The 15,022-nt window shown below is 45.4% G+C and overlaps 1 protein-coding gene across 1 annotated transcript in view; it reads right to left on the reverse strand.

Moving 5' to 3' along the window:
* Positions 1-15,022, reverse strand: part of LOC115135893 (UV radiation resistance-associated gene protein-like) — a 139,249-nt gene that overhangs the window by 101,431 nt on the left and 22,796 nt on the right. Inside the window, 2 exon segments of the mRNA XM_029671063.2 lie at positions 4,396-4,522; positions 11,055-11,160. Of these exon segments, the coding sequence (XP_029526923.2) occupies positions 4,396-4,522; positions 11,055-11,160 (233 nt within the window).

Below are 15,022 nucleotides of genomic sequence, written 5' to 3' on the forward strand. Positions count from 1 at the left end.
TTTATTATTAATACATTTGTATGAATAAATACATGTATTAAAAACTGCTTTCACTTGGTCATTATGGGGTATAGTGTGTAGATTGCTGAGGATGTATTTTTTATTTAATCCATTTTAGAATAAGGCTGTAATGTAACAAAATGTGAAAAAAGTCAAGGGGTCTGAATACTTTCCGAAGGCACTGTATGTACGGTCACTGTGGGAACGATGTCATCAATGCACTTATTGATAAAGCCGGTGACTGAGATGGTATACTCCTGAATGCCATCAGATGAATCCCGGAACATATTTCAGTCTGTGCTAGCAAAACAGTCCAGTAGGTTAACATCTGCGTCATGAGACCACTTCCGTATTGAGCAAGTCACTGGTACTTCCTGCCTTAGGTTCTGTTAGTAAGCAAGAATCAAGAGGATAGAATTATTGTCAGATTTTCCAAATGGAGGGTGAGGGAGAGCTTTGTATGCGTTTCTGTGTGTAGAGTAAAGGTGGTCTAGAGTTTTTTCCTCTGGTTGCACATGAAACACATACTGGTAGAAATTGTTGGTCTGATGCCTTCTCCATTAAACACTGGTAACTTCACACTGCTACTTTGATCAGGAAAATAAAAATAAAACATCCTCCCCACACACAGCACATAAAACAGCTACACATGAATAATGATGGCAGGATTTGTTTTACTTTTGTAAATAAACATTTAGTCAAATAAAGAGAAGCATAAATACAAACCCCAACTCCCTCCAAACCATCCCATGTACACCACTGTTGACAGGCTGAACGCAGCACAGATAGAGTTGCTCCAATACACACAACTTCAAACCCAGTTGGTTCAAATGACCCGCTCTTCCACTTCATGTTACATGTCAAAGTTGTTATGCCCAGACAGAAACACCAAAGCGGGGTGGCAGGGAGGATATGGGGGGGGTACATGGAGGATAAGCGAAGGGGAGGTTCGGAGGCCAGGGCCAAATCTTCATCAGATTAAGAATGATAAGAATTACTGTCTGGAATGGAACAGAATAGCCAGCCCTTTTGGTTTAAGCCCCTTTTGGTTTAAGCAAAGACTTGAAAACAGCTTTCTAAAGGCCCCCTTCACCTGCATAGGCCCTTAGCTTGCCCTGGCTTTTATGGAACCACCACTACTACCCCTCCACCCCAGTCTCCTAGGCATCAAGCCTCTGCTGCCAAACTAAAACAAATGGAGACTGTGTAAAAATGTGTGTGTGTGGAGGGCTACCCTGTGGTGCTGTTTGGCTACGTCACACAGCTTTAGAGATGTTGATCTTTCACCACTCTCCAATGTTGTTGTGTTCGCCCTTCAGAGACAAAATAATAATATCCGCCTTCACTACCTCCATGTCACGGGTGGAAAAACACCCACACACCCTACTATAAAGAGCTACCTCTTTCCATCTCAGTAAAGAGTAGAGAGGGAGAGAGAGGGGGGAGAGAGTAAGAGAGAGTTGGAGGGAGAGAGAGCAAAGGAAATGTGGAGGAAGAAGGGGATAAAATCATGAAGCAAGGACAGGGTGTGTTACTGTGTAACGATGGAGGACGTGTCTGTTGTGGCCAGTGTTGGTACAAGACAGGATGTCTGCCCTTCAATAAGCCCTCCTTTCCTTTTCCACAGCCCTGCTACACTCTCTCCATCCTTCTCTCCTCTGCCCTGATGAAAGGCCTGGAGAACATCTTGAGGTTGCTCACGCTCTCTGTGCAAGGGGGGGGGGGGCGAGAGAGCAAGAAAGCGAGAGAGAGAGTGAGAGAGTGAGAGAGAGCGAGAGAATTAGAAGGCTGGAACGCAGATCGTTTTCAACACAAAGCGATCCAACAGACCGGCCTTGTCGTCATCAAACCCCTTCAAGTCTCTCACACACACAATGTTAAGTGTAGAGAGAGAAAAAGGCTGAAAGAGATTGAAAGAGAGGGCGAGAGAAATAACAAGAGAAAGAGATGTCTCTCAAGTTGCTCCTACCTGCTCTTATAGGCCCCCTCCAGTCCAGTAATACCACTCTATCACTCATTAGTAAAAATGTCAGTCACAGTCGCCCTCTCTCGCCCTCAATAATTCAACATGGTCGCTGTGCAGCTGAGGGAGCTGGTGACTGTGGGTATACTGTTGATAGGTTTAGTGGGGGACCAGAGAGCTGCGCTAAGTCCAGTGATAGATACCCCCCCACATCTCTCGCCACTTTATAAATCCTGACTCTTAACTCTGGGTAACTAACTCCGCCACTGACGTTTATTGGCCTACAGTCGCCTCTGTGCCGTGGCAGAGAGGGAAAATAACTACTGTTAATAACCGCGATAAATACTTTTTACCACCCTAATTTATAACAGCTGCTCAAGGTGGTAGAGGGGAAAATTAGGTGAGAGGAAATTGTGACCCCTCTGAGCCCGTTCATTCTAAAAGACGAAAGAAAGATGTTGAAAAGCAGGAGTTACAATAATAATAATTGGGACAGCATGATTAAGCAGAGGACTGTGGGGGTTAAGGTTAAAATAATGCTCCGTTTTCTCTGGGCTTTGTCTCTGCAAAGAATTACAGCTCTGCTCAGGCCTCTTACACACGCATAGACACACACAGGGATGCCGGCAGTCCACCATCATAGCAAATCAGCAGCCATTGGACAGCCTGTTAACTTACCCTGGTGCTCTCCTGTATGCTGTATCTTCACACAGTCATAGTGGCCAAGCGCGGCGCACTCACTCACGCATGCACAGTGTCTACCAGCTTCATAGCATTCATCACATACCTGTGGCAATATTAAACAAGACTCATGAAACCCCCAACCCATCACTACCCTCACACACACACGCACGCACGCACGCCACCCCAGTACTGTATATTTGTGTTTTACCCCCATTTGTTGACAGTAAAGGGGATCGTCAGAAAAACAGTCATTTCACAGAAAAGACTGAGGATTGGAAACAGACAGTGCAGATGTGATTCCGACACGGTTTCAGAAAAGCTCAATATAATGTAGCCTAGTGGGTAGCATGGGGTGGACAGAGACTGGAGCTAATGACAAGGCTCGCTGGTCCTAGTAGTTTACTGAGGTGAGTCAAATGATGGTGTTACCATGGAAACCACACATACCTAACCTGCTCTTATCTACTACCAGGTACTTTTCCTTGTTTGTTTAAATAAGCACCTGTCCTCTCTTCACAAAGGACATTCTCTATTTGTGACCAGGATTTCCCTCCAGCAGTGGTCTGAGTGGTGACAGAGGATTAAGGTCCATTCATCAGGACAGGGACACAAAGAGAACCTTTCCTTGACCCCTCCTTGTAGTGTCTGTGTGTGTGCGTTCATCCATGCATGTTGGTTGGTTGGCTTACTGTGTGTGAGCCTGGATGTTAAGAACACAGTGTGTGCAGGGATGATGTGCTGCAGTGCAGACAGCCAGCCAATCATTAACAGAAGTCATCTTAGGGAGAATTAAGCTAGCCCCTTGGTCAAACACAGAGCTTGGATCCCTCAGAGCCTTAGTCCACCCAAGTCCTCTCAGAACCCACCCTACCCTGATGTTAAACAAATACAAAAACAGACTGTTCAGAGAAAACAGAAGAGGTAGAAGGAGGGACCTGGAGAGAGGGGGTCAGAGAGTGAGAGAATGATACATTTGCACGTGTACAGTATATGTATGTATGCGTGTCTGATTGTGTGAGTGCATGAACTTGTCTGTGCGTGTCCATCATGGTATGGTGGTGTGGATATGAACTCTGCTTGGTGTTTTATTTCCCTGTGGACATACCAGATATGCAGCAGTAAACTGGCCTATAAAACAAACCCACCCATCCCAGACATGATACAACCTGCAGTTATTCAACCCATATAATTGGCTGAATGACACCATAAAAGGCAAAGGATTTACTTTACCGGCCCTGGTAGGACAACTTGGCTGGCCGGCAAAGACATTTCTCTGTCTGAAAGTGTCACACGGCCAGGGAAAACAGTCACCGTGAAGGAGTGACTCAGAGCCTCCAGGCGTTCAACAGTGAAAGAGGTTTCCTGTATGTGAGGTGCTGTAGTGTACTCTGCTAAATGACTTAAATGTAATGTAAATGTACTCTACTGTAAATGTTCGGAGTGGAATATGCAGTAAAATACAGTAGAGAACACCAAGAACAGCTGTTGGCTGACCCAAAGTGTACCTGTCTGTGGGTTGCGTTCCAAATGGCCACATATTTCCTTTGTATTGAAATACTTTTGGCCAAAAGTAGTGTGAGCTATATAGGGAATAGGGTGCTGTTTAGAACGCACGCTGTGTAAAGCACGTATTAGGAATACAATCCCATGTGAACCCCCAGTCCCACAATGTACGCTATTTAAAATTGTGGCCTTGTGGAAATGCCTGTCTATTGTGTCTTTAAGGTGCAACTCCAAATGCCATTTACCTTTCTTCTGAAGCACTGCTCTCTCCTTCTGTCGCAGGTCTGTCTCCCGGCCCAGCGCCTTCCTCTGTCTCTCCAGCTCACTGCGTAGCGTTCCCAGACGCAGCTGCATACACTCCCGCTCCTTCTTCTGCAAACAGAGGCGGGTATGGAGAGAGAGAAACATTTGAAAAGAAAGAGATAGAAAAGAGAGAAAAGAGACAAAAGATCAAGGGAGAGAAAAAGGAAGGATAAACAGAAAGAGACAGAATACATAGCGATTCACCACAGCAAGTGCTTTTAATTGTCCCCGCCTACCACCATACCCCCATTAGGTCCTTTAGAACAAACCATGTAATCTAGGGCCAATCACGTAGCGAACTCATTCAATACGCCTCTACTAACCCAAAAGACACGGTTAATCCTGGATGAGCGAAGACAAGTGGGGCCCACAGAGAATGACAGAGGACTCTAGTGGCCAAAATAATATATTTGCATGGGCAGCACCATTGAGGGCTTCCACCATTTTCATTTAGTCAACTGAGTGGGACTTGCAACTTCATTGGCTGATCCCTCCTGAAGAAGAAAATGAAGAAGACTACTTCAAAATGGAGATTGCTTCAATGGTGCTGCCTACGCCATCAGACACCACAATGGCACAGATACAAAGATGAGTCCTCTATCCATCTATGGTGGGGCCTCAAACAAATTATTTCAAAACAACCCCTAAATCAGCCTCCACGACAGAAATCGGAGATCCTCATGAGAAATTCCACGGTAACGGAATTCCACTTACATTTTGAAATTAAAAATCGTAGTGTATGCCAAACAAAAAGCATTGATTTCAAACCATACAACTCTATGCACAATGACTACTTTGAACTATTTACACAGTAAATAAATATATTTTGTTAACATTTATTGGAAAAACTGTGCAGATACAGTTTGGTAATAGAATTACGGTAAAATCTCCCTCATGCAGAAGGCAAAAGTGAGATAAGGTCACTGTCAAGCGAGAGAAACAATACCGCACTAACTGGTGTGAAGGACCAGGATGTTAAGCAGCAAAATGGTATCTGATAGAAGTTGTGGACAAGAGCAGTGTGCACTTGCGTTTGTGGAGGTAGGAATCTGTGCCGATGGGTTAGGCTGAGTGTGCAGGGAAGGGTTCATTCTGGGACGGACATTGTGGCTGAACCCTCACTAAGGCCTGGAGCAAAGCTGACTGCAGTCAGGAGAGGAGAGGCTGGGCCCTTAGCTGCCACATCCTGACTAGAACTTCCTCACTTCTGCCCCTTTCTCTAACATTGAAGGCTGTATGTTAAGAAAGGCTTGGGCTTTATCAGAGCTGAGTCAAAGTCTAGGAGGAGAGGAAGATAAGAGACCACCAACATCACCTATTCATTCATGTCAGCTGCAGACTAACCAACAGACTTGTCCTGATGGGAGCTTCATTTCTAGTAAGGTTATCACAATACCAGTATCGCGATACTACGATAGCAGATTGTCCATGGCAAAAAAATAAAAACACAAATTAGACTAAACTCTATGGTCTTATAAAAACCTACTTCATGTAAAAGTATGGATGCTATAGCTTGCCAAATAAACAAATGTGACAACATAATGCTGTTTGTTTCTAAAAAAACAACTACATCCACTTCAGGCTTTGTTTCCTTGCCACGATACATCCAAGTATAGAGATACTGGTATCGTGACAAACCTCATTTCTGGCGTTTTCTCTTACACTGCAGACTGTGTTTGTAAACATTTAAGTCATTTAGCAGACGCTCTTATCCAGAGCGACTTACAAATTGGTGCGTTCACCTTAAGACATCCAGTGGAACAGCCACTTTACAATAGTGCATCTAAATCTTTTAAGGGGGAGGGGGGGGTGAGAAGGATTACTTTATCCTATCCTAGGTATTCCTTAAAGAGGTGGGGTTTCAGGTGTCTCCGGAAGGTGGTGATTGACTCCGCTGTCCTGGCGTCGTGAGGGAGTTTGTTCCACCATTGGGGGGCCAGAGCAGCGAACAGTTTTGACTGGGCTGCGCGGGAACTGTACTTCCTCAGTGGTAGGGAGGCGAGCAGGCCAGAGGTGGACAGGCTTTGTATTTAGCAGGGCTTTAGCAGGGCTTTAGCAAGACTGGAGTCAGAAAGTCTGAAGAGGGAGCATCCTCTTAGCACTCCTTTCATTTGACAGCTTCAGACTATCCAACATCCTTGTCTTCCTAACTTCACCTTCTTGGTGGGGAGGGGAGCATTGAGTTACAGTTAGGCATCGTATGACAGTCCTAACCATCCAAGGCCATTCCAGGTAGACGATAACCCCTTCTCTTCCCTGGTCGGTAGACAGCTGGCTGTAGATTGATAATGTCTGAGGGAGGAACTGCAGGGCACAGGGGTGACGGAGGGGGCAGGGCCAGTGAAACACAAGACAATGATTACATCGGAGTGGACAGACAGACTGAATCCTGCTGTGAATGAATGGGTAGCCCTATAGCCCCATGAGGGTAATAAACACAGCCTGACGTTCCAGTCTATCACCATATCAAACACTGCAGACTGTCAGAGCAGTAAGAGTGAAGCTGCGCTGTGTGTTTGTTTCCAGATGGCTTCCAAATGGTCTCGATTGGAGGGAAGGAAGGGGCATATGATAAATTATCATGAGACACAAACTATTGTGGAGGTGACGTGATAAATGTGGTACCATCTCAGAAATTGTACAGTACACCATAAGTATCCTAGCAGGCTTTTGGTGTTGGGAGGAGGTGGTTCAGGGTCACACACACACAGTGCTGGCATCAACACCAGATGACTCTCCCTCCTAACACCGAGTGTCAGGTGACATCTAGCTCACCACATGCTCCATGGCCTGGGTAGACCTGGATAGAGCGCTCAGTATGCAGGTCATTAGTCAACATGTCCAGCCACCACAGGGTGTCTCCCCATCAGCCCCTAACATCTCACTCTATCTGGGGTTCATTTAAGACCCTGTTGGGAGGACCCCTCCAGCCCTGGATGTACTACCCCAAATGAAGAACAGCGCTTGCTCTTTCGCTGGGCACATAGGTGGGGAAGATATATATATATGAGAGAGAGAGAGAGCGAGAGAGCGAGATGGATAGAGATGGATAGAGATGGATAGAGGGATTTGTTTATTTTTATTTAACTAGGCAAGTCAGTTAAAAACAAATTCTTATTTACGATGACGGCCTACTGGGAGGCTGGGATAAAAAAATATGTTTCAAAAAAGGACAACAACAACATAAGGAGAGACCGAAGACAACCACATAGCATGGCAGCAACACATGACAACAACATGGTAGCAGCACAAAACATGGTACAAACATTATTGGGCACAGACAACAGCCCAAAGGGCAAGAAGGTAGAGACTACAATACATCACACAAAGCAGTAAATATATCCATGATTGAGTCTTTGAATGAAGAGATTGAGATAAAACTGTCCAGTTGGAGTGTTTTTTGCAGCTTGTTCCAGTCGCTAGCCGCAGCGAACTGAAAAGACGAGCGACCCAGGGATGTGTGTGCTTTGGGGACCTTAAACAGAATGTGACTGGCAGAGCGGGTGTTGTATGTGGAGGATGAGGGCTGCAGTAGGTATATCAGATAGGGGGGAGTGAGCCCTAACAGTGTTTTATAAATAAACAACAAGCAGTGGGTCTTGCGACAGGTATACAGCGAATAGCGCTCATCCTCCTCCATCTCAAACCCCCTTCGATTCCTCTGATCGGTATCATAATCCACCACCAAGGAAAAGGTTCATGAAGGCCAGAGAGAGAGTTACCTGCCTGAGCAGCTCTCTCCTTTCCCAGTCTGGCTGCTTGATATGATGGTCCCAATCAGTCCTGCATTCTTCCATCCTCTGACCCATCAAAAATTAACCTTAGAGAACACCTTTATTTTGCCAGTTGTCTAGAGCAGCATGTGGTATCAACACACACAAACAGACACAGAGACGGCGATCGCAGCCAGGATCAGAGTAAACGCTGATAGGCCTCTTATCGAAGTCTTATGAGGCTTTTGTAGGAAAAGAGCGGGTGTCAGTCACTCAGACAGGCCAGATAAAACCTCCATCTCCCTGAGTGTCACAGCCCATATGGAGTGCAGGAATGCTGCAGCTGGCGTGTTAACCACGAACCACTGCCCTCCTGTGGTCCAGAGTTGACAGGTAGGGTGTGGCCAATGTGTGTGTGTTGTATGTAGTCTGTGTGTACATGCGAATATGTGCCAGTGTGTGTGTGTGTGTGTGTGTGTGTGTGCGCGCGCTGTATGTAGTCTGTGTGCATGCGAATACGTGACTGTGTGTGTGTGCGCGCGCGCTGTATGTAGTCTGTGTGCATGCGAATACGTGACTGTGTGTGTGCATGCACGTGTGTGTGTTTGCGTGAGTGTGTGTGTGTGCGTGCGTAAATACGCACCTACCTGTGTGTGTGTGTGTGTGTGTGCATGGTGTGTGTGCGCGTGCTTTCATTCGTGCATGCATGTCCTACAGCCTGTTTGAAGGGCCCCAGGACATCAAAGACTCTGTCGGTCAGCTGAGTCAACAGCGACAGAGGAATAACCTGGCCGTAACCCTGGAGATCAATGGCAGAGTGTGGGTGAGAGGGTGAAAGGGCCACGGTGGGCCGTGGTGGTGGCCTCACCTCTGCACTCTTTGATCCCACACAGACAAGAGAAGGCGTGGGCAGACTGAGGGCGAGAGGGATACTAACAGAGAGAATTCACACACAGAGAGGGAGACCCAGTGTAAGACACACACAATGCTCCCCTCTTTTGAAACCACTAACTCAATAAAATGATATTAAAAGGAGCGGTCTAAGCTACAGTACACAGAGAGAGCAGCGGGGGCTGAGCTGATCTGAAGGAGGTATAACATGATTTATTAGCTGAGGTGAACTCTGAAAAGCCTTGGAATGTTTCATTGAGGTGAAGTACCAGCCACAAGCCCGTTTCAATAGGAGAGTTGTGCTCTGTGTGTGTGTGGGCCTTCATCACCGGACTGCCTCAGACTAATTCAGCGGTAAAGAACACAACATTTAGATATCAAAAGGCTGAGGGACAGATAGAGGGTGACAGATGTCTGAGGTGTTGAGGTGAACAACAAGAAGAGACTGTTGGAGCAGTCTCCTCTGACGGCCGACACACTTTTGGCAGTCACTGACGGTCACTCAATGAGCCCTGTCAGATAAGAACTTTTAGATCGGTAAGTTAGTCCAGCCAGTTCAGCCATTGATTTTGTTAGTCACTCTCACTCAGACATCATATTAACAGCATAAGTCATGGACAAATATGTGAAATGACAGGAAATAAGCTTTAAAAACGGCACATTAGTTCTCTGTGCCCATGGCAAAATGAGTAGAATTGCATGAAAAGTATTGTGAAATTGCAACATGTTCTCTTCGCCTAATAGCAAAATTGCAGGAAATGTACTTTCAAACGTAACATTTTCTCTCCATTGCCAAGACTGGGGCCCAGTAAAAGGTTTTGCCACGACGTAGAGTGGCCTAGCCTGACGACTCACACTCAATTCTTCCACTGCTCTGTCGTTCGCAACATACTTCGGTCTGAAACCGCCATCATTGAAGTCGTTTGTGGGGCATGAGGGGCGTTGTACAAAACAAAGTCATTAGCGAATGGATTGTCTCTAACCAAAACTGCGTGTGTACTGGGTCTGGTACAACCCATCGGTTTCTGGAACAATCAGACGGCCCTGAATGTGTTCGCATTCGGTGAAGGGTCGCGGAGGTACTCAGATCCAGACTCATAGTGGATAGGAAACTAACCTCTGTGGGCGTGACGTAACATTTGGTGGTAGCAAGGAGTCTGGGTAGCCAGGCAAGGGGAGGCCCAATAAACAAATTTTAGGGCCCCCAAAAGGCTGGGGCCGGCCCTGGCTACTGGTTGAATGCATTTAGTTAAGAGAGTTATGTAGTTTAACTGCACAAATAGATTGATTGCAAAAATCAGTTGACTGCATGTATGGGTATGGATGTGGGGACGCAGACACATGAGCCACTACAGCCCCCCATGAAGAGTTCAGATTTCTTGTGGCCTCCACCCAACTCAAAGTTGCCCATCCCTGCTTTAAAAGAAAGCTGTGGAGGGGGGTTAAATCCTATCTGCACAAATCTGCTTTTGACGTAATAGTGTAGCATATACCTTGAGCACCAAAACATGGAGGTGTCAAGAGCCCCAGGGCTTTTATAACAGGAGCTTGTGAAGTGTGCACTTACAATAAACACAACATTCAAAACCTAGGATTACCGCTCCATTTTCACAGCAGTGTGGCTGCAAATTACAAAAATGTTAAATATGCTTGCTTTCTATTAGTTTTGATTTGACTCGAGGATAAAGACGAGGTTGGAGACAAATCGTGGGTGTCTTGTTAAAAAGCCCCCCTGCAATAGAGGGTTAGAGGTGGTCATTTTGGCTGAATACAGGAGTAGCTGCTGCTGCTTATCTGGTTCAGCACAATTATCTTAAATACACTTTAAATAAGTATATTTCAGTTCTCATAGCCAGAGGTCTCATCTAACTAACTGACTATTGTAGTTAGCACATAAACACGTGATACTGGCACGACGTAGATAATGGGTTCGCAAGAGAATGAGTTGCAGATGAGAAGAGATCAGTGGAGGATCTGTATGTGGCTGGCTGACTCACACGCTTGGTGCAGGCCGTTGTCGTCCTTAGCTTCTCCTCAATATCCTTGCCGATCTTCTGCACGGTCACCTGGGTCTGCTTGATGGCTCTCTGGGCCGTGTGGAGCCTGGAAAGTACAGGGAGGAATAACATCAGAATAGGCTCTTCACCTCAGGAACTCAATAGACATGTACTGTATAATAGAGGATGCTTGAATGTGATGCTGACAGATTTATATCAGTAGGCTAAATAAATAAACACACAAGAACAGAGGGCGGACACTCCGGACAGTGTCACGTCAGCCATCTTGTTAGCGTGTTTATTTGCTGTGCTATTTGTTAATGTTAGTTAGGTTTGTTTGGAGGGCAGAGGTATGAGTTATGATGGACCACATGGGGTTCTTAACTCTGTGGCCACGATTTCTTTCCCTCATTGTTTCACTTCCTGATTTACCGGGGTTTAATCTACATTGTTGTGCCGTGTTGTCTCCAAATGTCTCAAAGTTAATGAAGGTTCCAAAGGAACAAAGGACAAAGCGGTTATTGAGAACATTGAAAGAACAAAGTTCATTAAAATGAGTCTTCAGATGTATTCCTACAGACTCAGGGGACGTATCAAGTTCTTAAATACCCATTAACCACAAATAACCCACCAGTATTTTAGTCACTATTATTTTCTAATATATCTAACCACGATTTAAGGATCAAATGTTGCCCTATGGACCTAAGAGTATTAAAGTCAGACCACTGAGAGAAACCTCAACGGACCATTTAATAAAACACTCACCACAAACACGGAAGACTTTCCCAAAACCTTTGGGTACTAATGCCATTCATTCATTCATTGTCCTCTCTGGAGAGATAGGGAGGGAACAATAACAACAATACCAAAAGACAAGCCAGAACTTTATTGCAGCTATCAATCACAGACTTGATCAACTCTCCAAGTATGGTTTCAACAGCTCCAGGCCTCATGGGGAGTGAGGGAGACCAAGCTGCTCCCCACAACACAGCAGCCCCAGCGACATGGTTTAAGAGGAACAGACAACCATCACACCAGGCTGAGATCTGAGGGTCCTTCTCACACACACAAGAGGAAGGCAGCCATTAGCAATAATATTGTCAGAGACTCGAGACCATCCTGGTTTTGTCTAATTTACAGACACGCTCAATAGGAGATAAGTGTTAGATGTGGCAGTGTGGCCGGCAGTTCCCGATTCAGTCCCTCTCATCTACAGTATGAATGGCTCTACAGTCTGGTCTGGGGTCTGGTCTCCTGATGGAGATGTGCTTTTCATTTCTCGTTAGTAAAATTCTCCTTCACCATGTTCCCTCAATGGGACCACTTCAGCCCCCATTCCCTCCATGCCCCAACCCACCATTTTTCCAGCCACATCATTCCACCTCTGTCAGGAGTGGGCTGTTCCATACTCCTCATATCTCCATCCCCCCAATCGCTGCTAGTCAATCCCTAGGAGAAACCTTAGTACACGCTGCCCGACCTGGCCTGTGTTTGCAGTACTTCTTAACCCAGATAATGTTAAGGCAGATTCCTGCCCCAAACCACTACGTGTAGTCTTCTGTCAATTAAGGAGCCAAAACCCCTGCCAAAACATACAGTGCATTTTCACAGCTTGTAGCCTCAGATTGCAGAGTTCTCCTGGCTTTGGGCTGAATCAGTGGACTGGTGGAAGCCACAAAGAGTCTTAAGGGGCCAGGACTGTGACTAATCCCATAGTGGTGCCAAAATGCTCCGTGATCTTTCATACTCCACTTCTGGGGTCTTTTAAATTGTCATTAGGTAACAAGTAAACTGAGGGTTGGTGGTATCCCCTTCCTCTAGTATGTATAACTTAAATGGGAATATTCAGCCATATCGTCGGTCTAAAATGTATCTATAGCCTACTATGTTTCTTTCTTAGAATTCCTCAATCATCCTCTCATTCATTAACACCTCTTCGGAGCATAAATCTGAGAAGAAGACTTTGTCTTCCCGGTTTAACACAATTTCAAAATTGTGACTACAGACTTCTTTCTTCTATACGTGACTGTAACCACATACAGTGGGGCAAAAAAGTATTTAGTCAGCCACCAATTGTGCAAGTTCTCCCACTTAAAAAGATGAGAGAGGCCTGTAATTCTCATCATAGGTACACTTCAACTACGACAGAAAAAAAAAAAAAAAAAATCACATTGTAGGATTTTTAATGAATTTATTTGCAAATTATGGTGGAAAATAAGTATTTGGTCACCTACAATCAAGCAAGATTTCTGGCTCTCACAGACCTGTAACTTCTTTAAGAGGCTCCTCTGTCCTCCACTCGTTACCTGTATTAATGGCACCTGTTTGAACTTCTTATCAGTATAAAAGACACCTGTCCACAACCTCAAACAGTCACACTCCAAACTCCACTATGGCCAAGACCAAAGAGCTGTCAAAGGACACCAGAAACAAAATGGTAGACCTGCACCAGGCTGGGAAGACTGAATCTGCAATAGGTAAGCAGCTTGGTTTGAAAAAAATCAACTGTGGGAGCAATTATTAGGACATACAAGACCACTGATAATCTCCCTCGATCTGGGGATCCACGCAAGATCTCACCCCGTGGGGTCAAAATGATCACAAGAACGGTGAGCAAAAATCCCAGAACCACACGGGGGGACCTAAGTGAATGACCTGCAGAGAGCTGGGACCAAAGTAACAAAGCCTACCATCAATAACACACTACGCCGCCAGGGACTCAAATCCTGCAGTGCCAGACGTGTCCCCCTGCTTAAGCCAGTACATGTCCAGGCCCGTCTGAAGTTTGCTAGAGAGCATTTGGATGATCCAGAAGAAGATTGGGAGAATATCATATGGTCAGATCAAACCAAAGTAGAACTTTTTGGTAAAACCTCAACTCGTCGTGTTTGGAGGACAAAGAATGCTGAGTTGCATCCAAAGAACACCATACCTACTGTGAAGCATGGGGGTGGAAACATCATGCTTTGGGGCTGTTTTTCTGCAAAGGGACCAGGACGACTGATCCGTGTAAAGGAAAGAATGAATGGGGCCATGTATCGTGAGATTTTGGAGGGAAAACCTCCTTCCATCAGCAAGGGCATTGAAGATGAAACGTGGCTGGGTCTTTCAGCATGACAATGATCCCAAACACACCGCCCGGGCAACGAAGGAGTGGCTTCGTAGGAGTGGCCAGTCTACAGATCTCAACCCCGTAGAAAATCTTTGGAAGGAGTTGAAAGTCCGTGTTGCACAGCGACAGCCCCAAAACATCACTGCTCTAGAGGAGATCTGCATGGAGGAATGGGCCAAAATACCAGCAACAGTGTATGAAAACCTTGTGAAGACTAATAGGAAATGTTTGACCTATGTCATTGCCAACAAAGGGTATATAACAAAGTATTGAGATAAACTTTTGTTATTGACCAAATACTTATTTTCCACCATAATTTGCAAATAAATTCATTAAAAATCCTACAATGTGATTTTCTGGAGTTTTTTTCTTCTCATTTTGTCTGTCATAGTTGAAGTGTACCTATGATGAAAATTACAGGCCTCTCATCTTTTCAAGTGGGAGAACATGCACAATTGGTGGCTGACTAAATACTTTTTTGCCCCACTGTAGGTCTAAACATGTCTCTCTCTCAGTAAAGGTTACATTAATTAGGGTGGCGTGGAGCTACAGCCCTTTCAGATACACATCCCTCTTTACTCATGTTTCCCATATCTGTTGCTTTCTTTAGTCCATTTTCTCAAATTAGGTAATTGGCTAAATCAGTGAGGCTAAAAACTCCATTCCTCCATCCATACTGAACAAGGCAGCTAATTGTCTGCCAATAAGTCACCTAGGCTACATACATCATCGGACTTTTGGGGGTGGAGGGGTGTTACACAGGTGCAGCTCATACCCACTGCTTGAGCTTGAATGTGGTCCATGTGAGAGCAGCAGCTCTGGGTATTAATCCATGGACTACATATGGATGAGTGAA

Source organism: Oncorhynchus nerka, linkage group LG10, assembly GCF_034236695.1.
Source record: "Oncorhynchus nerka isolate Pitt River linkage group LG10, Oner_Uvic_2.0, whole genome shotgun sequence".
Lineage (NCBI taxonomy): Eukaryota > Metazoa > Chordata > Actinopteri > Salmoniformes > Salmonidae > Oncorhynchus > Oncorhynchus nerka.